The 26,646-nt window shown below is 34.8% G+C and overlaps 3 protein-coding genes and 1 long non-coding RNA gene across 9 annotated transcripts in view; 1 reads left to right on the top strand and 3 right to left on the bottom strand.

Moving 5' to 3' along the window:
- Window positions 1-250: 250 nt before the first annotated feature.
- LOC145552014 (uncharacterized) lies at window positions 251-25,929 on the top strand. Its single transcript, XR_014087946.1, has 3 exons — window positions 251-367; window positions 4,123-4,242; window positions 25,842-25,929. It is a non-coding gene; the product is annotated as an uncharacterized LOC145552014 (long non-coding RNA).
- On the bottom strand, window positions 2,656-6,581 carry LOC103466432 (uncharacterized). The gene is made up of 4 exons (XM_008411978.3): window positions 5,702-6,581; window positions 4,379-4,466; window positions 4,104-4,293; window positions 2,656-3,232 (listed from the first exon to the last, which is right to left on the bottom strand). The coding sequence occupies exons 1-4, from the start codon at window positions 6,039-6,041 to the stop codon at window positions 3,167-3,169; spliced, it is 684 nt and encodes a 227-aa protein (XP_008410200.1). The 5' UTR covers window positions 6,042-6,581; the 3' UTR covers window positions 2,656-3,166.
- Window positions 12,455-22,944, bottom strand: ctdspl2a (CTD (carboxy-terminal domain, RNA polymerase II, polypeptide A) small phosphatase like 2a). 2 transcript variants are annotated; one of them, XM_008411979.3, is made up of 13 exons: window positions 22,724-22,944; window positions 20,749-20,962; window positions 19,469-19,598; window positions 18,439-18,585; window positions 18,139-18,366; window positions 17,033-17,126; window positions 16,266-16,377; window positions 16,104-16,190; window positions 15,963-16,025; window positions 15,794-15,873; window positions 14,511-14,637; window positions 14,332-14,427; window positions 12,455-13,561 (listed from the first exon to the last, which is right to left on the bottom strand). In XM_008411979.3, exons 2-13 carry the CDS (start codon window positions 20,938-20,940, stop codon window positions 13,496-13,498), a joined length of 1,422 nt encoding a protein of 473 aa, XP_008410201.1. In that variant the 5' UTR covers window positions 20,941-20,962; window positions 22,724-22,944; the 3' UTR covers window positions 12,455-13,495. The 2 variants fall into 2 exon arrangements, with proteins under 2 accessions (XP_008410201.1, XP_008410202.1); XM_008411980.3 differs by having other exon boundaries at window positions 19,520-19,598.
- Window positions 24,339-26,646, bottom strand: part of sqor (sulfide quinone oxidoreductase) — a 17,049-nt gene continuing 14,741 nt past the window's right edge. For all 5 annotated transcript variants that reach the window (XR_014087940.1, XM_017305235.2, XM_081608272.1 and 2 more), the window contains 2 exons: window positions 25,915-26,093; window positions 24,339-25,063 (listed from right to left, as the gene is read on the bottom strand). Coding sequence is in view for 4 of the 5 variants with exons in the window: in XM_017305235.2 (XP_017160724.1) it covers window positions 25,006-25,063; window positions 25,915-26,093 (237 nt within the window). In the remaining variant the exon portion in view is untranslated. The remainder of the gene's footprint in view (window positions 25,064-25,914; window positions 26,094-26,646) is intronic.

Below are 26,646 nucleotides of genomic sequence, written 5' to 3'. Positions count from 1 at the left end.
TATTCTCATAAAAGTATCACTTTCTCATAGTTTTGGAATTTTATTCTGGTAATTTTTGCTTTTTATTTTTACTCAGTGTAACTATACTCCGTCGTAAATCTCGCATATCGTCGCCTTTCTAAAATAATGGCTAGTCTTCTTTTATTTAACTTTTGTTAAAAAAAAAAAAGGAGGGTGACGTAATTGATTTCTTTTTTTAAAACTTTTGTAAAAAAAAAAAAAAAAAGGAGGGTGACGTAATTGATTTTTATTTTTTCGCGGGACTTTTCTGTCACGCGCACATCTTCGTAGCGATCGAAGACGGTTGCTACACCCGCTAATATGTCCTTGCTAGCTAGCTAGCTGAATTATTTTGCATCTCTCATGGGTAAGTGTAAATTTAAAATATATACATTTAATTATATGTACATATATTGTACATTTGTTGCGATAAAAGTCTTATATTTCATTCATAATGATTTATGAAGGCCTTAAAAAGTCTTAAGTTTGAGTCGGTGAAACTGTATTGTCTGGTTTTGTGTTGCGTTCAAATGCTAACATGGGTCACTCATTACTTACAGCTGGCGCACAGACGGTGCTGCGCTATCAGGTGTTTTGTGTCAGTAAAAAAAGTGAGACTGATAAGTGGGATTGATATCGGAGGCGGCCCGCTTTGATGGCAGGTCTCTTCGCCCTAATAGCTGATAAAATGATACGCATTAACAGAAGCTAATCAGCTAGATAAAGAAAAAAAAAAAGCTGGTTTCTGCAAACAATTATAAGATAAATCTGGGTTAAAAAACCAACCTGTTTTGTTGACTTCTCATTTCCTGGCTTTTTTTTTTTTTTTAAATCCCTAGTAAATGCTGGATGATAATATGAAATCAACAGATGAAAGTGTATGCCCAGTTAAATGAAGATGAAAGCAAATGCAGGCCTTTGTTTTGGCTTTAAAACTAATTCCTTCTTGCGAAATCCTTCAGATAAAACTTCCTCTCTCCTGCAGAAGCTGCTCACTTTTGAAGGCCAGAGAACAAAAACCCATTGTTGGTCCACACTTCAGTCCCTTTCCTCATTATTGCTGCCTCATAAACCATCTGTTATTCAATAACTACAACCTGTGAGGGGGGTAGTCATGGTAGAGGGGACTTGCTTTTGATCTGAAATATAACTGACTAAAACACAATGGGAAACGCTAGATCAATCGATTTACTTTAGTTTGTTTCTAAACCTGCACAACATCGTTACAGTTTGACTCTTTAAGTTTTAATTCTCCATTTATTCAAGGTTCACTTGTCTTTGGAAACAAAGGAAGCAGAAGCGAGGGTGTAGATGTCCCTCTTCTGCTTGTTTGCGACACAATATATCAGATTATTATGGTTAGCAGGGGCAGAGTAATCAAAAATTGTACCCAAGTGAGAGTACTATAACATATTTTTACTCAAGTAAAAGTAAAAAAATTGTTCAAATAAGAGTAAAAAAAAGTATTTGGTAAAAAGGTTACTCAAGTATTGAATAACTGAATAACTGATGTATATATTGTTTGAAAGTTACATCATCAGACAGACCAAAATATAAAGATATGTAGAAAATTGTGTATTTTAAAAACCAAAATGAAAACAACTCATATCAATAAGACAATTGCAAATTAACAAAAGAAATATTTGTCCAAATCTGGTTCCTTCAATATAAAACTCGTGAAGCTTTTAAAAAAACTGCAGGTGTGTCTGGTGAATTTTTTGTTGAAATATGCTCATTTACCACTCAGTAAAATTACTTATAGTGGATAGAGGATCCAGAAAGAATAGTGTAACCGGGTTGTATTTCTATTTTGTCATAATTACACAAAATGTCTTTATTCATATTGTTCCATTTATCTGACTGTAAAAGCCTTAGAAAACCCTGTTATTGTTATAACCGTGTGACTTTAAGATATTTAAAAGGCAAGTTTTTGATATAAATAAAAAGTCCTTATGCAACTTATCCTTTACAATTCAGCAAACAAAATCAAAATTTTGCAATAAACTGGTTGTATTTTTTAGGCCTGTCACAATAACAAATTTTGCTAGACGATAAATTGTCCCTGAAATTATTGCAATAAACCATAATATTGTTGTTTTAAGATCATTTTCAAGTAACATAATAGTAATAATGGCATTCTCAAAGATCAATCAATTTTAAATTCTAATGAATATTTAAACACTGGAACTGGAAGACATTTGAAATACCCAAAATAAATAAAGAAAACAAAAGAAACAATGAATAAAATGAATCATGAAGTCTCTGTAAGCAAACTTATCTGACCAAAAAGAGACAGTTGAGACCAAAGCACAAGACTGAAGACTTTTATCATTCAGGTTTTGGTAAAGAAGAGAGAGACGTGAGAAAAACTGTAAATCAAGCAAATTAAAATGACTGAGTTTCTTTTAATTGATCATCCGATTAATTGTTTTATTGTTTATTGTGACAGGCCTAGTATTGGTATGCACAAACTTTGCATAAACTTAAAGTGTATGCTTTACATTTTTATTTAAAAACAAAATCCAGGTTTAGATAATTAGACTCCATTAACATAGTACATAGGGTTGAAAAACACATCACAATTGATAAAAGCATTTCATATCAGTCAATATCAATATTGATTTTTTTGTTATAAATATCTAAAATACTGCTAAACTGGTGACAGATTTTCCTCTTTTTTCACACCCCGCTGTTTATTTTTAAGCAGTCATGAGGCACAACTGGGCAAGTTTCTCAGCAGGTTGTTGCTAGGTAACCATAGAATGAGTGAGTTACTAGGTAACCATAGAATGAGTGAGTTGCTAGGTAACCATAGAAGGAGTACGTAAGTTGATTCCACAAACCTCTCTGAAAGTCATTGAAGTTTATCGAACTGCATTTTCAACATGTAACACAAAGGGTAAACAGGAAGTCAAACTCTGAATACTGTAAATCCAGGATGACCAATTAAACCAGACAGCTGAGTGTCTCTTGGATGTTTATTTAGAAGAAATTTACACAAAGTTTATTTTACAAACTGCCAGATTACATATTTACAGCTTACATCATAAAATAATATCGCATAAAGTATTTTCTTCAAGCTACCGACATTAGGAAAATAGCTGCCATTTTTCCCATTTTGCTACATTATCCTGTGGTTTCCATCAAATCCTCGTGTTTTGTGGGTTTACAGACGTGGGTTCGGGTGTAAACAGTCCGGCACCAAACACACTAAAATCCCCTCGGTGTGGTTCTGTAGAGAATAAAGCACAACAGGCATGTTTTAATAAAACAATAATTAAATACAGGTTTATGTTGTTGCTTGGGGTGCACCGATTGCAGTTTTCTGGCAGATCACTGATGACCAGTTAGGCCTGTCGCATTAAGCAATTAATCAATTAATCAATTGATCACATGATAAATTAAAACAAGCGGAATAATTTCTATTTGCATGATTTATTGTTTTTCTACCAAAAACTTAACAGGCTAAATGTGCTAAATGTTGCTAAGTATTGCAAGAAAGTTGCTCAGTTGATAACAGTTGGGTGACTATGGTTAACTGCAATATACATCTTATCTACACTGCAAAAACACAAAACCTTACCAAGTAATTTTGGTCTAGTTTCTGGAGGAAATATCTTAGTACAATTTAAATAAGAGAAAAACTAACTTCGAGTAACTTTTCAGTAAGATGTAGACGCTTGTTTAAAGTAAATAATTCCTTATTATTGATAAAAATACACTTGTTCCATTGGCAGATTATTTCACTTATAACAAGACATTGTTATAAATTAATTATAACAATGTCCCATGTTATGAGTTAATTTATCTGCCAGTGAAACTAGTATATTTTCATCAATAAATGATTTACTTTAAACAAGCCTCTATATTTTACTGAAAAGGTACTCAAAGTTAATTTTTTTTCTCTTATTTAAATTGTACTAAGATATTTCCTCTAGAAACTAGACCAAAATTACTTGGTAAGGTTTTGTGTTTTTGCAGTGTAGATAAGATCGGCTTCACATTTAAGTATCTTCTGATCACTGATTTCCCAAACTTCAGGAAATCGGTGCTGATTTATCGGTGCACCCCTGGTTGCTGCTGCTGTTCTGGTGTTGACTCACCTGTACGTCACTACTGCAGGCGGGATGAGCTCTCAGGTGATTGTGCACACACCTGCCGAAGCGGTGCAGGCAGGCGGAATCGGACGCGGCGCAGCTTTGGGGGCAGGACGGACGCTTCAGCACGACGCAGCTTGAGCAGGTAGTGTGCTGGCAGGAGCCCTGACATTCCTTCTTGTCCAGAGATGCAAACCTGCAGAAACAGGAATTAGGAAAACGGTTTTAAACCAGAAACCTGACGATAAATAAGGAGTTAATGTGGATTTTTGTGTGGTCACCTGGCGGAGCAGATTGCAGAAGGATTGGCCTGACAGAACTCCTTGGTGCAATCTGGGCTGCAGCTCTCTGGGTTGAGGGTTTCAATCACTGAAAAAAATAAAATATTAATAATCTGTTGGGTTCTGTAGAGCCAAACATGAAAAGCGCCTCTCGCAGGATGCCTGACATCAGGCCGTATCAGTGGTGGTGACACTTCTTTTCATCATGGACAGATAAGAGGGACAATTATGTGAGCGGAAACCTTTTGGATCAAAGGAACCGTTGGCCGCGCTATCAGTCTTCACAGCTCTTAAACGCGGTTTACCATATTGGCTCCGATCCCATTGCAAACCCTACCAGAGATCAAATGCATCAGAGTGTGCAGCAGAATGGCGCCATATTTCTGTTTCTACTGTTTCTATCCATTTCCATCTGAGATAAACTCTTGTTTTAATTGGGGGGCAGCAGAAGTAGAAGTGTGCATATTTTGGTACTGATCCGATATCAAGTAAATACTGGGTCACTACCAATACTTATTATTATCAAACTTCTGATATTTATGTGTTTTGGTGGTTTTCCCTTTCAATTATTATTTTTATCAAACAGCACAGAATTTAGACAAAGTTTCTACTAAACACTTTAACCACATTGCAGCATTTTTGTTCAAGTAAAGTTGAGGAGCTATAATGCAAAAATAAAACAAAATTTCAAGAAAGAATCTGAGACTAAAGTATTGATCTATCACACTATTGATCTGATACTGATACCGACTTGATATCGATATTATTGATATTTTGGATTTTTCCGCTCAGCTCTGCTGAAATGCATGTAAAACAAAATTACAAAATAACAAATTTTGCCGGATGATAAATTGTCCCAGAAGGTATTGCCATTAGCAATAATATTATAATATTGTTGTTTTGAGACAATTTTTATGTAAAATAAAGTTAACGGCATCATAATGCAAGAACACATTCTCAGATATTAAAACTTTAAATTCTTAAACATTTAACACTGAAACTGGAAAATACTTTAAATATCCAAAATAAATAAACCAAACACCAGACACAACAAATAAAACTATAAACTGTCTGTAAACAAAGTTGTCCCTGAAAAAACGACCCAGTTGAGACCAAAACACCAGACTGGAGACTTTTACCATCCAGATTTTGGTAGAAACCATAAATGATGCAAGTTGAAAGTTTTGAGCTTGTTGTAATTTATTATGCGATTAAATGATTTATTGTGAACTAGAATAAAGCTAAATCAATACAGTTGAACCTGTTTTTTTATATATATATATATTTTGATTAAATATTAAAGAGTTTCCATGTTGAGCTCACCTGCCTTACAGATGCCTTTAGTTTCTGCGTTTGGTTTATCAGCCGCAGCCTCCTCAGAAACACACACCAGCCCCTCATCACACTTCCCCAGGTAGTCCCAGTTCCCGCCGCAGCTCTCCCCCTCTGTCCGGGCGCACACGGGACAGCAGCCGCAGACGCCCGTCGTCACGCCGCCTTTGCATTGGAGCCTCAGTGCCCGCCTGGAGGAGCAGTGGATCCGCTCACAGGGCGGGCAGTTCAGGGTCTGGAGCTGCTGGCCGTCCGCGGGCTGGGCGCCCTCTGACCCCAACACCCCCAACGGGACACACAGAAGGAGGAGCGTCCACATGCTTGGGGTCATACTGGTGTGATCATGAGTGGAGGAAAAGTTTGTGGTTTTATAATCATGACGATCACAGCAGCAAGGCGAGGCGATGGGTAGACGTAAAGAGGGCGTTTCTACAACGCAAACACTGATTGGCTAGTTCCAGGAGCAGAAATTGGTAACGCTTAATTTGACGAGGGGTTCATGACACCATCATTAACCTGACATAACACCTTTCATGAAAATGAAAACGTCTTCATGAATGTTTATAATGTTAGTCATGAAGTGTCATTCGGAAAATAATGAGACTTTTAATGCAAAGTCCACCTTTAGTGGACTTTTAATGCAACTTTGCTTCAAAAGTGTCGTTATTATCAAATAATGCAAACTTGACCCTCTTAAAGGACTTTTAATTCAAGTTTTAATGCAACTTTGAAGCAAAGTTGCATTAAAACTTTGAAGCAAGTTTCAAAGTTTGCTTTTGAAGCAACTTTTACTTCAAAAGCAAAGTGGCATTATTTGCAACTTGCATAGGTTACATTATTTGCAACTTTGCATTATTAATCAAATAATGCAAAGTTGGCACACTTAAAGGACTTTTAATCCAAGTTTTAATGCAACTTTGCTTTAAAAATGTTATTTACTGAATGACACTTTATGACAGCAGTCATAAACATTCATGAAGACTCATATTTATGTTCGGGTGTTATGTTTATGACGGTGTCATGTCAGTCTAATGCACCCTTCAACCATAGAAACTTGTAGAAATCTTTCATTTGCTGCCTTCCTCTGCAGTTCCACTCAATTAAAATCTGACGTCGTAGACAGATTTCTCCCATCTACTTGGATTCCCCCGGCAGGATTTTTACTCAGCCAATCAGTGAACAGAAGAAGTTGTGTGATGACATCGACTGTAGTCTGCCTGTCGTTTTAGCAATGGCGACGAAGCCGTTCAGTCTGTGTTGACCACGTTTCTTAAGATTCATTTATCAACAGCCATCTTGTTTGGATCGTAGCTTCGCTCTGTTTGCAGTTGAGGATGATTCTTTACAGCACAGGCATTTTCCGGTAAGCTTCATTGCATCAAACTGGCGCATTACACACGTTGCGGTCAAACATTAGCGACTGGGTAGCATTTAAAACTTCATCTAGTTTTTAACCATTGTAACTCATCTGCAGTGACTTTTAAAGAGTTGAACAGGAAATAAGAAGTTATAATTTCTGTGTTAACGTGAGTTTAAGTAACATTATTTTTTGAATATACAGCTTTGGAAAAAAATGCCACTTAAAATGATCAGTTCTCTGATTTTACTAGGTCTATGTTTGAGTGAAATGATCTTTTTTTTAATTCTGTGAACTACTGACAATGTCTTCAAAATTCCAAGCAAATTTTTTTTATTTATTTGCAGAAAATGAGAAATGGCCAAAATAACAAAAAAGGCGCAGCGCTTTCAGAGCTCAAATAATGCAAAGAAAACAAGTTAATATTCATTTAGAAACAGCAATATTAATGTTTTATCTCAGGAAGAGTTCAGAAATCAATATTTGTTGGAATAACCAGGAGGTTTTCAATGGGGTTCAGTGCAGTAGGCTCTTAGTTTTTTTCCAGAGCTGCATGTTTTTATTATGATCTAATCCTGCAGTACTTTTAGATAAAATAACATTTTTATTGTGCCAACCTCCTGCAGTTTTTGCTGCCTGACCCCCATAGGAAGAAAAGCCTAGTCACGCCCCTGTGTGGTGATTTATAAGCCACAACCTCCTCTGGCAGCCAATAGATGAGGGGTTTAATCATCCTCTCATCTTATCTTCACACTATCAACAGCAAGGTTTTTGTTTAGAAACAGTTCGTACTTCAGAACAAAGATAAGTGTGGCGCAGGTGTAAAGACTGGCCCCCTTTGTATTTGGAGTCACATGACCTCCGAAGGGGGCAATTCACCGCACACTTACGATCAGGTAATGACCCATTTCTCAAAAGAACAAAAGGATCAAGACAACAACAGGTTATCTGATCAAGACGTCTTGTAATGTGGCGAATAAAAACTGGCAACGCAACAATGAACGACGGTCCGCGGCTGGAAGTTTCTCCATTTCCTTATCAGATTCTCATTGAAAAAACTTTCTTTGTGTTGTTTTTGTATTTTCTGTCAGTAACCAATCAGCTTTCTACTACATCCCTTTCCTTCTTTCATATTTTAAATATAATTTTATTATCAAACAGCCTCGCTTATTTAGTCGTATTCCTCAGGAAATTTACTGAAAACCAATAAGTAGATAAAAAAATATCTAAACTAGATATTTTAACTTGTGAAGCAAAGAAAAAAAATTAAAGCACCGACTATGAATTTATTCTCTAAACTGTTTATGCTGAGAATAACAATTTAATTTAATTGAATTAAATCACGAAAAGAGAAGACTACTAAACAAAAAAATAATTGTATCCATATATTATCTGTTCATTTTAATTTTCAGCCACTTTTGGTTTGTTTTACATTTATTTCCTTTAAATGTTTTTTTAATGTAATTTTCTTTAACCTTGCAACTTTAGTTTTCTGGAAATCTCCGAATTAACTTGTGAATGAATAGTTTTAAATAAATAAATAAACTTTTCTAAAAGTTTTGCTTTAATAAAAACACCATTCAAAATTAATACCCAGAAGAATAATTAAACTTTTTTATTTAGTTTAATTTTGTTTTGAAGTGGTGTAAAGAACCAGAAATTATTTGAAACAAAATATTATTTGGTATCTACGGTAGTTATTTTTCTCTGATCCATATTTTCGGTTTCTGTTTGTTAACCTGCAAAAACTTTCACCTGCTTTGTTTATTTTGAATAAGGACATTTTGTAAAATTGGTGCAAATGAACATTTAAAAAAGAAAATAAATATTCCCTATGTTTTATCACACTGTAAAATAAGTTTCATTGTTGTTTTATAACATGAATGGTTTGATCATCACTTTTATTGTTACCACAATACCACAAAATATGATATTTCATATCTCTACTTTGCATCACATCTGGATAAAGTCACAGAAAAATGTTGGTTTATGTCTTAGGATGCCTAACTTTAACTTTAAACTTTAAAGTTTAAAGTTAAACTTTACGGCATTTAAAGTTAACTTAAGTAACTTTAAAGTCTTCTGAACTGTGAAAATTAAGACGTCTTTTCAAATCATTGAGCACCACTTTTTACGTATGATCGAAGGGATTTTTACCATATTTTACAGCTTCCTAATTCACAAACCCATGTTTTTCGTGTGACTTTATAACCAGACATTTGGTAGAAATGGTGATTTGAGGCACTTATGGTCTTCCGTAGTCAACCACAGTCAATTGTTTCGTATACTGACAGGCTAAACGGCCACTCAGCAAGAAGGAAGCCATTATTCTCCAAAAAGAAACGTTAATGAAGCCAGATTGCAGTTTATAAATAGAGAAAAGAACATGGTGACCTGTGGTGTAATCACAGTAAAGTGCCGTAATGATTATTGTTACATTTGTAAGGAAATTTCAAGGCAATGCTACCAAACACTGAAGAAATTATTTAAACTTCTGATTTTCAAGACATTAATAAATAAATCTGACAAATTGATCTCATTATTTAAATATTTAGTGAATAATTTTAATTGTTACTGACCTAAAAATAGACATTTGGTTTGATTTAACTCCAGTTAGAGATACATGTAGTAGTTATTAGTGGAGGGCATTTATCTTATCATTTATCATAAAAAATAAATATCTGAATTATTTGTCAGATTAATTAATACATTTGACAAATTTCAAATTAATTAAAATTTGTGTTAAATTTCAATGAATGGAAAAAAAAACCTAAATAGGATTTCCATTACAAATATACAAAAAAAATTTTTTTCAATATTTTTAATATAAAAAAAATTTTCACAAGTGCTGCATTTCAATTAAATAAGACACGCGAGTGAATTTGTTTGTTCACGTGATAAGTCTTTAAAAACATGCTGCGTCACCATCGTTCAACTACTTCCTGTCATTGTCTTCTTCGTGGTTTGCGCCAGTTGTTGATCATGTGACTCGTGACGTATGAAGAGTTTTCATCGCCGTTCTACTAAATAAACCAGTGGTCCCCAAACTTTTTCCTGTGAGGGCCACATAACTTTTCCCTTCTCTGGTGGGGGGCCGGAGTCAGTTTGTAACAGAAAAAGTGTTACACGTTTATCACCTGCGCTGCCGGAAATTGTTGAGGTGGGAGGGTTGAGGGGGTGGGTTTGCAGCAAAGTAACTTTAACATATGAATTCCTCATATGTTAACATAAAGGCTCGTTTTGAAGCATAAGCTGCTACTTACAGGCATTGCTTCGGAAATTGAAACCTGGAATGCGGCGTTCATAACAGACACTGTGTTCATCTGCTCTACCGCTAGCAAACAACCGTACTGATTAAATCAGTGTTTTTCAACCACTGTTCCGCGGCACACTAGTGTGCCGTGAGTGATCGTCAGGTGTGCCGTGGAAATTATTCAATTTCACCTACGGTACCGTATTTTCCGGACTAAAAGCTGCTACTTTTTTCCTAAACTTTGAACCACGCGGATTGTAGCCCGATTTGGCTTTGCTGTGTATTTTTCGTCAATCACCAGGGGTCTCTCTAGCAGGAAGTGAATCATTAGAAGTCAAAATTGTAAATCAAAAGAAGAACGTGCTAATTTTCAACCACATATTAGCAGCAGGCACGACAGAGAAACGTTTTCAAACTCATATCATGCAGCTTTTAAGTTGCGAGCTGTCGATCTGGCACTACAGGAGGGAAATAGAGCCGCTGCATTTAAGCTCGGTGTGAACGAAACCATGGTTCCGCTTTGGAGACGGAGTGCTGCGTAATTAATATATGCAGCAGATTTATTAGGAAGCAGCCCTCTGCTGGGTCCTTATGGAAAACCGAGAGCAGCTTCCAGTGTTTTTTTTTTTTTTTGTTTTTTTTTTCAAAAAAAAAAATTGAAGGCGCTAGTATGGTGCGCGCTATAGTTTGAAAAATACGGTAATTGATTTTAAAAGATTTTTTGAAAATTAATTATCTGCAAATAATGCCATCCTCGAGTGTCTGCTGTAGCAGTGACTAGCGGCATAATCATGTTATTTTTTTTTTTTTTATCACTAGATGGCAGTAGGTACATAGCATTTTACATTACAACAAGAGAATTAGTGATGCATGAATGTTACAGGTAGCGGTGAGAGCATCGTATCTATAGCAAGACTGTGACGACAGTGATGGAAAAGACGGTGAAGCTCAGCAGTAGTTGGGTTGGAAAGAACATGGGTCCATTTCCCACAACATATCTGTGTGAAATGAGCTTCTCAAGCCTGGCTACTATAAAAACTAAAACCAGAGAGAGACTGAGAGCTGTTGAGGAAGAGTTTTGTCTTTCAATTTCTGCCAGGAAATAAGATCTGTTTTCATGGGTAAAATATACAGATATTGACATTTTGTACATGCAACTCTTCATATTGTAACAGTGAATATGAAGTGAAATGTTTCCCAAATATTATTGCTTCTTTCAGAATAAGAATTATTTTCTGTATTCCGGCTAAAAGAATGCTGGTGGATTAGTTTGTAAAACAGTTTGAAGTTTTCTACAACTTCTTTAAATTTAACACCACAGTGTTGTGACACTGTTCAGGGGTATTTTTTGAAGTGTACATGTTAAGTGCAATTTGAAATAAGAAATGTAAAATGTGATAAAAATGCATTTTTGTGTTTATTTGATTTCTATTCAAGAAACTTTGATAAGAATGACTAAATATGTAATATAGGCGGCTACAGAGTATCTTTGTTTACATTTTTGGTTGGTGGTGTGCCTCGAGATTTTTTCAATTAAAATAACGTACCTTGGCTTAAAAAAGGTTGAAAAACACTGGATTAAATAACATAAAAGTCGAGCAGTTCCCTAAAAGTCCAACAGATGGCAGCAATGCGTCATGCAAAGCAAAACACCCACAGTTTACAGGACACACTTCCTGTGGTTGAAGAAAAATCCACATATAAACCGGAAAATACAATATATGAAAAAAATTCTGAATGCTCTCTGGTATTGTTCAGGGGGCCGGAAACTACGGCCCGCGGGCCGTAGTTTGGGGACCACTGAAATAAACCAAGATACGGCCATAAAAACCACCTCATCCTCGTGCCAAAACCTTTTAGCTGAAAAACTATTTTTGAAATTGGTGCATTTGAAGAAATTTAGTTTCAAATTGTCACAATTGGAAACACAGCTACTATATATAGATTATATATATATATATATATATATATATATATACATATATATTATATATATATATAATAGCCTATTTCAAATGGGAATGTTTTTCAAAAATATTTGTGACTTTATGAACGCTGGGACATGCAGTCACAGTAAAATAATTTCTACTGTTAAATATGTTTAGTTACATTCCATAATCAGTTAGGCTTTGAGTCGTATAAAAATGTATTTATTTTCAAGAAAACCATTAAGTAACACTGAATACACCAGGAGTGATCATTCAATAGTCAATAAAACTCGTGACTCTTACATCAGAGATCCGACATACAAGACGTTTTGGAAAACAAGATTTGAAAGCAAATATGTTGGCAATTTGCTGGTGCTACAATTTTCTCTTTTCTGTACCCCAAATAACAAATTTAGGTGACGCACACCTGTGTACAAAAGTGACAAGATTTTGTAATATATGAACTTACAAAGGGCTGGATGTCAAAGTGCAAGATGCCTGAACCTCACCCAGAGGACGATCAAAGTGTCGAAATCAGAAATGGATTCTCAGATACAAATCTTTAAAATTATTGTTTGGCCATTATGGCTTTGTATTCATTTGAGACCTTATTCTAGCTTATACGTCTTAACTTTAAAATATTTTTCTGCCAAAGATATATATATTTTTTAAAACTGCACCTTCTTACAGACGACTGCATGTAATGGAGTAAAGCATTACAGGAATACTGCAGGCATACAACAGGAGAAAAGAAGCAGCTGCTGCTTAACAATTTCAAAGAAAACATGACATTTTGTGGGTTTTTATAAAAGCAACCGATCAAAAAAAAAAAAAAAATACATACTAAAAATCCAGAGTGAAAATAAAATGACTTAAAAACCTCAAAGAACAAAATAAAACAGTTATGTACATATATTTACAGGTAACGATAATGAATAATATACAGGTTTGACCGGCCGTTTAGGGTCCGTATGAACCAACATCACGCAACATTCACTTTTGTCAATCCAAAATGGTTTAGTTGGAGGTAAACCGCCCTCCAGAAGGTCGTTTGTTCAACTTTATATGAACATCCTGGACTCTTTGAATCAAAGAGCTTTTGATTTTTTTTTTCTTCTTTTAAACTTTTTTTTTTTTGTGTTTGTTTTTAAAAAGCAACGGTAATGTAAAGAGAAAACCACTGATTATATCCTTCTGTTGAGCCTTTCCCACAAACGATACTGAAGTGACGCGTCGATGAAGGTTCCTCAGTCTGGAGGGAGGAGGTCGTGCAAACGAAATCGTTCTCTGATGTGCGGCCTGACGTCTTCGTTCTGTCATGCAGAGGCAAACAATTTAAAAAATACGTCTTACAGCTTCTATAAGAGACTTAGGGCAAGTTTTAAAATGAAACTATTTAAAAATCCAGACAAAAAGGTACAAAAACACGAGTTACTGAAGCCTGAAATAAGTAATTTTGAACAGAGATCTTTGGGGGGGTTAAAGTAGACCCACCTTTGACGTCTGATAAAAACCTTTTTCTATTCTGAAAAAATAAATTACAAACAATCTGCTCCAGATTTTGTCTAATTACAAGAATATAGTTCTATTATTAGCAGAATAAATATAATTTTTCCAGAAAAAACATCTTGAATTACAAGAAAAAAAAGTTACTTTTATGAGTTTGTCCTGATAGTATCATCTTATACCAACATATAACTTCACAAGATGCTCAACAGTCATTGTCATTTTGTATTTTTGCATAAAATTACTCCTTTATTCCGGTAATACGAGGACTGATGGTATTTATTCTCATACAATGAACTAGGGAGGTTAAAGTAGATCCACCTTTTACATCTGTTATTAGAAGAAGAAAATATTTTTCCATAAAAACATCTTAAATTATGAGAGAAAACACTGTTTAAATGAGAAAAAAGCTTTGATAGAGCGATCAGAACAAACTGAGTTCATGTAGTTCTTAATCCGTCAAGTAAATTCCCCTTTTTCAGAAACAGAATATTGGACCCCTGATGCTTAAAGATCAACATTTCTAACCAGATGGTTTATCTCCAACTCTTCATATGTCGTAATCTAAAACACATACCAGCTCCACCAGTTTCTCAAGGAAAGGAACGAGCTTCAGAAGTTCGTTGTCATTTCTATCCACGAACCAGCTCTCGATTGGGATTCCATTAGAAAGCTGCAAAAAAACAGAATCCATGTTTAAATCAAGCAAAGACAGCAAAGAAATAAAAAAAACTTCTGGTAAAAACATATTTTTACCTGATAAGCAAAGGCTTGGGGTGAGTTGTCGATTATTACCGTCTTTGCCAGATCCCGTCCCAGAATGTTCAGGTCTTTAATGTAATTTCCTTGGACACAAACACAGTGCTCTCGAAACAGTCGATGTCTGGGAAAAAGACAGAAAATGGAAATTAAACGACACAGAAATAAAATGTTCAAACAATCAGTAAATAAAAATGCTTCAAATACAAATATGATGAATAATATCAAGAGTTTTTCCACGTTTTCCACAGAGAAATTCAAGCTTTTCAAGGCAAGTTTTACAGATAAAATACAAATAAACTATTTAAGTACTATTTAAAACTATATATTATTCTGCATTCAACAGCAAGACAATGTAAACTAAAAAGTAGCAAAATTTTATGTTTTATCTTTTACAAAAACAAACTTATTTGTAGTTTATTCATATTTTTATGTGGAAAAGTTTGAAAATTTACTGTAGGAAACGTGTACAAACTAATATTAGTCCAAAAATTCTCTAAAAAAAATGTCTCTTCAAGTTTTATGGCATTTAGAAAATAAGAAAAAATTAATGATTCTAACCAAAAACAAGAAAAGTTTAATCTGATTAAACTTCAGAAGATGAGAAAAAAAATGTAGGTGTTTTTATCATCTTTAAATATCTGGTTTTATAAATATATTTTTTCCAAATTTAGGCTTTTAATTAAACGATAGATTTAACTTTATTAGAGAAACTGGAGTTTAGACATCAAACACTTTACAAACCTTGAAAACACCTAATTATTAGATATTTACAAAAATGGAAAAAAGTGTCGTTCACTCAATTTAAACAAATATTTTTCAAACACTGGAATAAATTGACAAAATATATCAAACAATTTATGCTGAAAATAATTAAGAGTATTTGTTTGAAACGAATAAAACATTCAGGGAAATGCCACCTGACTCTAGTTTGTACTTTATTGACTCGATCTATTGCATTACTGATCTGCAGTCACATATATTATAGTTCAAATTTCCGGCTTTTTATTTACTTCATTTTTGCTCTCAGAAACAAAACCTGGATAGAGAAAGAAAAAAAAAAAAAGACTACGTGAAACGTTCATGTTGGTGTGAAACATTTATTTTTCTTTGATTTACTCAAGTTGTACCTACAAATCTGAGTCTATATTATGAGAAATGTCGATGTCACTATCTGAAAACTAAAATAAAAAAGTAAGACAAAAGAGAAAACACCTAATTGAAATCCAAACGTTTAAGTTTTCTGAGCACCGTGATGAAATTTAAAGTGAAATTCTTACCTTACTAACTGTTTTTTTGGATCCAGGATGTTGAGCAACTTATCTGCATAGACCTTTTTTGAAGCAGTGAAGAGAATAATCTGAAATTTGAACAGCGACACAAACATTTCATCACATATTTCTACAAACGAAACCTGTGTGATTATTTGGCAGCGACGATTAATCTCACCTCGTACAACTGAGACATGCGCTCAAGAAACTCTCGGAAAAATGGCCTCAATCGGACGTAGACCTTCAGAAGAAAAGAGCAAACAAAAGGTGAATTAAATCAGCAATAAAAGTCAAAGATTTGATTAATTTTCAAAGCTACCTGGTATATAACGTCTTGAAAGAGCACAGGGAATGTCAGAGCTGCATCTTCTAGTTCATTCAAACTGCAGTGGACTAAAGTTTCATCCTGGCAGCAAAACGACAAAATAAACATTTATTTCTAAAGTTAGTTAATTACTTAAGAAAACATTATGCTACCTACCAGATCCAAGACGAGAGAGAACTCGGGTGTGCTGCGTGTTTTTAAAGGTAACGCTGGTTTACGTGTTAACTGCTCTTCTGTCAGCGGAGGCACATGCTTGATGAAGAAGTACCTAAAGGAAGAAAAGCAAAACAAACAGGTGAAAGTCAGAACCCACAAACTTTACTCAAGTAAAAAATACCCATCCAAGAAATTACTCAAGTAAGAGTAAAACGTATTTGGCAAAAAGTCTAATCAACTACGGAGTTACTGATCAGATTATCAATCATTTAATATTTAAAAATGGCATCAGATGGATTAAATATAAAGTGGAAATGTTGGTGTTTTAGGGATCAAAATGACAATAATTCATATTAGTTCCCCCAAATTAGATTCTTCCAAATTAAAACTTATGAAAAAACTGCAGGTATGTGTCTGTGTCCGGTGAGTTTTTTTTAAAGTGGTGGAACGCCATCAGACAGTTCTGTCCTGTAAACAGAATCTCTTCAAAGATTCAGAATCATCCTTACAATTAGAATTATACCATTAGAAAAAATCTAATTACCAAACAGAAATCATAAAGACTCGTTTTGCTGCCATCTAATGTTTAAACATTTCCATTACAACAAAAATCGTATAAGGGAAACTTTTGTTTGTCCATACGCCTCATCCAAGTATCTACAAAAATCAGAAAGTGGAGCAAATGCAAATTAGTGTTTTTAAATGTCTTTACTACATTTTTAAAATATATTTTTATAAGTAACATTAAAAAAAGTTGATTGGCTTACGGGTCGAACACTTCCCAGTCCTCCTCATACGAGGTTTCTGCAGGTGCTGAAGGTAAAGAGTGGGGGTAGCTGCCATCTGGCATGCAGCCAGGAGCTGAGAAACATGAAAACAAAAGAAGAAAAACTGCACAGTAAGAGGATGTATGACTCCATCATGTTTTCTTTACAAAACCAGGAAAGATGGAGGAGTTTTAGCAATAAAAAAATAAACATGTTATAAAACAGCAAAGTTAAAACTTTTCCAGCACACCACTTTGGAGATAAAAATAATACAAATTAATTCGAAAAGATAGTTTTAATTCATTATTATATGATATTTAATTAATAATGTTTTGTGATATGAAACTGCTAAAATTTATGTTTTGAAATGTCACACCTGACTGACCTGAGAGCAAAACTAATTTATTTAAAAAAACTATTTCAATTCAATAATGTTTTTTAACGTACAAAATATAAGCCATCATTTATTTTAATTACATTAATCAATAAGTCATTGAGCCGTTAGCAATAATAAATATTGAATAAACTGAAACAATCGAAACAAATTATAACATAATTGTTCTTCAAGCTCAAATTATAAGCTTAAACACAATTTACAAAAAAAATCTAATAAATAAAAAGTTCCTGGTAAGTTTTGAGTTATTTAGCAAATGGAAATAAATACTTTTTTGATCCCCAGAATGAAATTAAATGTTTTAACTCATTAATTCAAGTTACTGTAGATGATGATGGATGTTGACAGGAAATATTTCCTGTAGCAGTCTGTGCTACAGCGAATTTGAAGAAGCCTCTGACTGAAGACACTAAAGAGGATTGTCCATAATTATAACAGTTGTATCAAAATATCTGGCTTCACCTGTAAATAATTTCCCAAATTAAGGCTTTAAATCAAATATTGTGTCTTACTTTATTACCAAACTGTGCAACTTTAATATTAAGGACTTCTTTTTGAATTGAAATCCATTTTGAAGGATGTCAAGTAGCCGTACCAACCCTGTTTCGTGACAATAAATCCATTTCCTGTTTAAGCCGGTACCAACCGCTGAGCCGTTTCTCAGGTTTTTCTCAGGATTTGTTTTGTCTGGATCGGCTCTGAGCTCGGTTACCTGTCAGCGGGGGGATGTCAGTTTCGGTGACGATTTCTCCTTCTTCGATGGTTGTGTCCGAGTTGATCTGAAGCCTCTGCGGCAGCATTTGGACCGTGTGACACGGAGTGATTCCTTCCCTGGACGTTACGGTGCTGCTGGGCATTTCCTCCGCCGGCTCAATGTCCAGCTGTTTGATGATTTCCTCCGCCTCCACCGCCTGGCCCGGCGAGTCCGAGCCCGGAGTGGCTGAAGGCAACACAAACGGAGAAATGTGAGAAACAGCCTGGCATCCTCAGGACCAAGTGGCTCACTACCTACCAGTTTTAGTTGCTGGTGAGAAGAAGTTGAAAACTGGAGAGAAGATGGTTCCCAGTAGGGTTGTACGCGGCGGGCTGCTGGGCGAGTCGATGGGCGCCTCCAGTTTACCGTTTGGTTTGATGGGTTTACTGTTGCAGGTCATTGTGTCTGATAAGAAGACAGAAACAGTTAATTAATCGATTATTCTAACAATTAATCGATTGTTCCGACAATAAATTGAGGATTCCAACGACCGATTATTTTAACGATAAATGGGTATAATGATTAATCGATGATTCCATCGATCAAACAATGATTCTAATTATCAATAAGTATAACGATCAACCGATGACTTGATCAACTGATTAATCGATTGTTCTGACAATTAATCGATGATTCTAATGACCGATTATTCTAACGACTAATGGGTGTAATGATTAATCTATGATTCTAACAATCTATGAGTATAATGACCGATAAATAATTCTGACGATATAATTCAAACGATTAATTGGTGATTTTAATGAGTAATCGATGATTCTACTGATTAATCAATTATTTTAACGATTAATTGGATAAGAAAATTGCTGCATTCTGTCAATTTTTCATTTAAGCCTTTTTGATATATTAGAAATACATTAAAAGATGCAAACAATCATTTTTTTAACTGAGGAAAACATTTTATCGCCTAAAATACAACATAATGTTCCTTTAGCTTGATCATTTGTAGCAAATCATGTTGAACGTTTCAACACAGTAAAATACCAAATGTGCTCCTTTTCCATCTAAAAGTTAAATGCTCCACAAACATGTTTTATTTGTGCAAACAATTCAAAATAAACTATAAATCGGAGGTCTAACTTTAACATGTTAACTCAGGTCTGCAGAATTAGATTCAGAAACTTCTTTTTCTTTTTTTTCCCCAGTGGAAAGCAGCAATAAATCCAAAGCTTTAGTAACATAAAGTCCCTTTATAAAAAGAAAACTTAAACATGTTAAACCTTATAACAGAAAGATATAAAATGTGAAACCCAAGAAGTCCCTGCTGTACCTTTACTTTGAGTTTTTCTGCAAACTCTTGATGCGGATTTGTTGGACAGACCTTGGGGTGTCGAAGTGATGATGTCATTGTCTGAATTACAATCAATGCGACTCCTCTTGGCTGGGATTTCCTGCTCCACCTAAAAACACAAACAAATAAACAAAAATCAACAAATTTAGCCTGTTGGTGCCTGTAACTGTTTTTGTTGACAGAAAAAATAAAATGAGTGGAACCAGAAAACCGACAGAACTATTAGCAATTCAAGACTAAAGATTTTGGAAACTTTTTATAATTATCTGATTGATGTGAAACTTATTAACTAAACCTCCTTTCCCACTTTATAACTGCAGTCAATGTATTTAAAATTAGTTATGAACAAATTCACAGTTCCTCCATGTTGATGTGATTCTATACATCAAATGATGTTGTGTTACTATTTAACACAAAAGTATTTATTACAAGGATTTTTTCCCTAAAAAACATGAGTTTAAATATTTATCATAAAACAGGACTCATGTCGTTTCAGCAGCAAAATTTGCTTTTTGTTGCCAGGATTTAATTTTTCTATAAACAGGAAATTACTTCCCTATAAGTTATCAGTGAAAAGCAGGTTGTTCCTATTATTAGAAACATGTATTTATTAAAAATAATGTCAGATTTACAACTGGAAGCTCTTCTGCATTTAAAACAAAACATAAATACCTTTTTTTCACAAGTTATTTTCTGTTTCCTCCAACCAGAATAATACAAGAATCAATTTGTTTCCAGTTACATCTTTGAAATAAAAAGTGTTTGCTTTAAATGTTTGAAAAATACTATTAATACATAATCGCTTTACTTTATTTGACCAACGAGAATGAGTTTGGGCCTGTCATAATAAGCAATAAATCAATTATTTGCATGATAAATTGAATCTAGCTCAATTTACATTTGCATGATTTATCATTTTTCTCTTTTCTCTCATTCTACAAAAACAGAATGGAAAAAAAAGTTCAGATTGGTGCTTTGGTCTCAACTAGCACTTTATTTGAAGGATAAAATAAACTTCATAATTCATTTTATGTGTCGTTTTGTTTATTCTAGATCCAGTTCCAGCGCTAAATGTTAATTAGAATTTAAAGCTTCTTTATCACTGAACTACTTGAAAATGGTCTCAAAACTACATTATCGTTTATCGCAATAACTTCAGGAACAATTTATTGTTCAGTAAAATTATCATGACAGGAATAACAATATTTTCCCCATAGAGACGGATAAAAACAAAACTAGAGCAGTAAATCTGTTCTTACCTTGACGGCGTTCCCACGGATAAATTTCTTGATGGTGGAGAGGAGCCCAGATTCATTTTTCTGCATTTTGCCTCGGCCGCTCACCGGGGACGACGGCTCCACTTCGCTGTGTTTTCGTTTGGCCTGGTATGGGAGCGTTCTGTGGCCTTTGTTGGGGTGCTGAGGAGCTTTACGCACTCTCAGCCTCATCATGCTCCAACGTCACATGGAAAACCTGACAAGAGCAGAAACGACAGCAGAAAAATGCTGTTTTCAGTCACATTCGTCTAGGAGTTCAGTAACCAAATTGTTTTTGCTTTATTTTAGATGTAGGGAAAAGTCACTGCATGCAAAAAAATGGTCATTACCCAACTTTTTATCCTTTTAACCAGCATTTTATGTATATAATTAATGAAAAATATAGTTTCACCACTTAATACCCAATGCAACAAGTTAGTAAACCACTACTTGGCAATGAAGCCCCATACCTGACAAAACGTTTTACATATTTTATGACTTTATAGCTACAGACTTAAATAAATTTGGTATTTTATGCAAATCCAACCCATATAACAGTGAAGTGGAAGGAAAAGGATACATGGTTTTGATAAAGGTCTAGTCAAAGTGCAGCCTAAACCAGGTAGAAATCAGTGGCCAGTGGCCACAGGTTTGAATCAAATGTTCTGATTACGCAACTTGACTGAACTTGAGATCATTTTTATAATTTTCCATTTTCATGTGCAAAATGGTAAGAATACAACTGTTTCCCATTTACCTCCTACCAAACGATTGATAAATAAAATAAAATAATAAAAACACCTCAATGTATCCTTTTAATAAGACAAAACATGACAAAGGAAAATAAAAATGTAGTGGTGTGAATTTCTTTGCAAGTAACTGTACATTAGATGTCCTATTAAATACAATGAATGTACAGAAACTGTTCAATGTGGCCAGTACTGTTACATTAGGAGAAAGAAATGCAGGTGAAAGCTGCACGTAGTATTTATATTTAGGATTCTCTAAGTACAAGAATGTGTCATTTTACTTGTAAATTTTCAGTTCCCTTTTCTAAATCAACTCAGAACGAACACACATCTACTTTTAGGTTGAAGCTGAAAACACCTGTACCCATATCTCCAGCATAAACTGAAATTAATTGAATAAAGTTGTGAAAAGTAATAACATTTAAAATTAGATCGAGAAATTTAAAACAACTGGTCATGTCTTTACATAAATCTGCATCAATTTACGATTAAGAAAACCCAAAATATATAAAGCCACTGGCAACATTTTGACTCAGCCAATCAAATGCTAAATCTGTAGCTAATTAAAGACAAGTTAAGGTTGACTGATCGGTACGTGATTAACATGAAAACAGTCTCAAGCTGCTTTGTTCAAGTCCAGTTAGTTTGTTGTTTTTAGGTTTAGTTTCGCGCTTTGTTGTTGAATAGTATCTGACAGCTAACAGCACCGCTGTCTGTCGTTATGTAACATCGGACACAAACAGCGTTAGCCAAGTGCTGCCGTGTAGCACCCGAACCGGAGTCTGTAACACCCAGCAGGAGGCTGACGCTGGTTTTTAATAATCGGTCGCACAATGTTACGTGGATGTGAACACAACGGACATTTATCGGCGTCAACCATCGCTTTCAATGCAGATAAAACAAATGCTGTCAGTGGGTTCAGTGACTAACAAGCTATGGTTAGCTTCGAGGCTAACAAAACGCCAAAGGCAGAACAAGCAGTGCGGTAATGTTACATCCCGCACTATCTACAACAATAATCAGTTTGATAAATTATTTTAAATATGAATCCGTGATCCATCATTTAATGTGCATCACAACCCAAACCAACAACTCGTTTTGTTCGCTCCATAACTATGTTCAGCCATTAGACTACGCCCCCTTCGCTGACTAACGTTAGCCGCTAGCTAGCAGCAGTTGGACTTTCACAGTGGCAAATATTTGTTGTTTACACGGCATCTGTTTCCTACCGCTGTTTTCGGAAGCTCGTTAAAACCCGCCACAGCGTTGTCAGTCTCGGCCGCAACCGTGGCGGCCACCGTTAGATGTCGAGCCGTGGTTGTTGCCGCCAGCTACGTCCGTCTCTCAGTGGCTAAGTCACAGAACAGCCGTGTCTTTGGACGCCATTTCCCGCCTCATCACAAACAGATCGCTGGCGGAGCGCAGGGGAATGCGACACAGGCGGAGAGAGGAACCGACGAGGCGGGTATGGCAAGCCACGTTATCATATAATAATCACATTTTAAACATCCACACTTTCCAGCTCTTTGTTGTCAAAAGTACTACGGTGTATTAATATGGTATGGAGGACCAAAACTAACATAATTAAAAATAAAAGCAGAAATCCACATTTTTTTTGTTTTTCCTTTTCCTTACACATGCATTTTCAGCAAGAAATATATACGTTTTGTTTTTTTCTTAAACATGTGTCTATTAGGACCATTGTAGATAGAAAAATTAAGTTTATTAACTCAAAAAAAATGTTTAGGTTAAGTTTGAAAAATTTTAAATTTGCTAGAAAAAACTCATATTTACAAGTAAAAAATGTTTTGACTTTTGAAACTTAGAAATGTCAATGTTTTGTAGAAAATGTCAGAGAATAATCTAAAAATTCTAGCAGTTTTGGCTTTTCAAACTCAAATTTACTTTTTTCTGATTTTATGAACATGACTTTCTTAGAAGTGTCATATAATGCTATTAATTAAATCAAAAACATACCTGGAGTGATGCTTTGATTCTTTCATGCATGTTTGAGAAATCCTTGAATCTCCCATGGCAACCATCTGGGACCATCTCACAGATCGCAGCTTTTTCCACACAGCCCCATTTTCCAAGTCGAGGTTCCGCGCCACAGAGCAGCACTCACTGCTTTACTTATTATTATTTACCCTCTCAGGATTATTTACCCTCTCAGCTCCTTCAGACTAGCCAGCAGCAATTAGCAAACACCTGGTGAAACTGAGTATCTGCTGAGCTCATTATTCGAGCTACTTCTCAGTGCAATGCTGGTAAAAATGTTTCCAAGGATCAATAGAGAAGCCATGTTGTAATGACATCCTGAAGGCGGAGTTTCAAAAAGAGCAGGAGTTTCTTAAAGAGACAGAGGCCCAATTTCAAGGCGATAAATTATGAAGTCAAATTTGTTTTAAGTCATATTTGATATGTACAGCATTTGTATAACAGCTGAAGGTAACAGTTACTTGATTATGCTATAAAATTGCACTATATGCCTGGAATATACATAATAAAATACCCTTTAAAAAAAATTCTAGTCAAATCACACCATTGTTCTACAAGTGAACACAAAAACCCAAATAAATATTTTTCTATTCAATTTTTTTTAAATAAAAAAAAATTGTTTAACACATTTAAAAAAACTCAGTTAAAAATGAGAAATCCTGGATCCTTTTTTTATATTACATCTGGCACAAAGAAAAAAACATTTTCACTCCCAGATAGCAACACATTTACACAGTAAAAGTTACAGCTTTATGTTATATTTTGATGAACATACTGCAGAGTAAACACATGTTTAACAACATATTAAAAGATTTATTTTTGTTTTAACACAAAAAAAAACTTCCATGGATTTGAAACCTTATTGTCGTTTTATTGATTTAGGAGCAATACATTTTTGTTAATTTAAATCATTTCTGTTTGAGTGGTCACAATGGTATTTAGAATAAAAATCTAAAATGTAAGATAAAACGTCCAAAACTGACGCATAAAATGTGTGAGAAAGCACTTATGGTAGTTCTCATGTTTATAGTGCAGCATTTTTAAGGTGAACTCCAATTGATAAATTGTACGCCTTGGTTTTTTGCTAAAGTGAGACAAAATAAATGCAGTCTGATCAAGTTAAAAGAACTAATATCAGCTACCAGGACAACACTTTTCACTAGCAACTTAGATCATACATACAAAGCTCTTAAATACTACCATCAACATTAAAGCTGTGGAGTTAAAGGCGTTTCTATGATGTATCATATGTGATTGTTCCAGAAACAGAATCATGCTCATCCTTGAACCAACGTCTCAGCAGAGCAGTTTCACTTTTCCCTTACCTCATCAAATGAAGCTAAAGAAGTGACTCTCATTAAAGTTTTTTTTTTTTGTTGCTACCACAAAACGGCCCCCCTTTTTTAAGCCAGTTGAGATGAATTTGTTTGCTATGATGTCACAGATAAGCATGTCTCCATCCTTTCAGGGGTTATGAAATAATGAACTGTATTCATTCAGTAGTTTCTTTGTTTTACTTCATTCCAAGATGGAGGAGCTTCCTGTATGGACCGGGTCCGCCCCACAGGCCCCTGAAAACAGAAATGAAAAGATTTGGTAGCAGCCAAGACGATAAAAAAAAAAGGATGTTACAATTGAGCATTTAATAGAGGGATTATTTGTTTGTAACCATGGCAACCTGACTGCAGAAAGAGACAGTCTGCCTTTAAACTGCCACCGGTTGCCGTGGTTACCTGCCCTCGTCTTGCTGTTTTAACATTAGCTAGATTGTTGTTGGGGAACTACAACTATTTACAACAGCGTGAAAAAGGAATCTTGCTACCAAATTGACATTAGTGAATAGGACACGTCGTAACGAGCCATTGTATGCAGGTGAGTGGATAAAGAAATGGCCCAAGCTTCAGTGGTCAGACATTACTTACTAGGAATGTTAAAGCAATTTTGTTCAGTGTCTAAATAAGACAAAGCGTCCATAGTGAGCAAGAAAGCTGCAATAGAATTTTCCTAAAACTATTAATTTTCTATAAAAAATTTAATTCATAAATGAAACACGATCATTTCTCCCTGTTTTGGTCACAACTGGCAGTCATTTTGACTGCAAGGATTTTTGCCCCGTTCTAGTAAAGTTTTTCCAGAATTTCACATACACTTGTGAAATCGATGCATCACGTCGTCACCTTCCTAAAATAATGACCTAATCATTCCATTTTAGGAAGGTGACGACATGAAAAATGAACAAGAAGCTGCATCAGAATAAACTAAACCATCAGAAATCAAAACTGATTTCATTAGCATAATTATAAATAGACTAAATCATTATAATAATATATTCCTGCTGTCTTTCTGCAGGTGGCATGTGCAGTACACTGGGTGAAGCTTGACTGATAATCCCTCTATTGGTGATTATTGATTGTATACATACCGGAGCAGCCCGTGCCAGTACAGGTGAGGCATCACATCGGCTTTCATGTAGTACATTAATCTCCGCTCCTTGGCCTGGTTGATTGGGAACGTTTCCAGCGGCTGCCCGTTGTAGTCAAACTCTGCCAGGACCACTGTGTTGTAGCTCGTCACCAGCGGACATGAAGTGTAGCCATCGTACTGCAAAGAACAAGACAACTTCTGTTTGAACCCAAAACAAAATGGGCGAATTCAAAATTTCAATGCAGTAAGGTCTGTCACGATTGCAAATTTTGATATGATAAATTGTCCCAGATCTTATTGAGATAAATGATAATATTGTTCTTCTGAGAATACCGGTAATGGTGTAATAATGCAAGAACACCTTCTCAAAGATCAACACATTTTTATTTTTAATGACAGTTTAGCACTGGAAATAGAAGATACTTTAAATATTTATAAAAAAAAGCCCCCCAGAAACATCAAATAAAATTAATTACAAAGTCTCTAATAAAAAATGTCCATCAAAAAAATCGCTACTTGAGACCAATGCACTAGATTGAAGACTTTTTGTTTTAATTTATCATGTGAATAACTGATTTATTGCTTATTTTGACAGGCCTAAATAGTTATTTTGCAGAGGAAATGCAGTTCTTAGAGCTCATAAAAGAGTGAATACAAACTCAGATGAACAAAAAGCAGATATTTTCAATACAAATCCAGCAGATTTATTTAAAGTTACCCACAATTAGGT

Source organism: Poecilia reticulata, chromosome 6 (genome assembly GCF_904066995.2).
Source record: "Poecilia reticulata chromosome 6, P_reticulata-male-v2, whole genome shotgun sequence".
NCBI lineage: Eukaryota > Metazoa > Chordata > Actinopteri > Cyprinodontiformes > Poeciliidae > Poecilia > Poecilia reticulata.
Note: the sequence above shows the minus strand (reverse complement) of the source record. Positions and strands in the feature narration are given on the sequence as shown.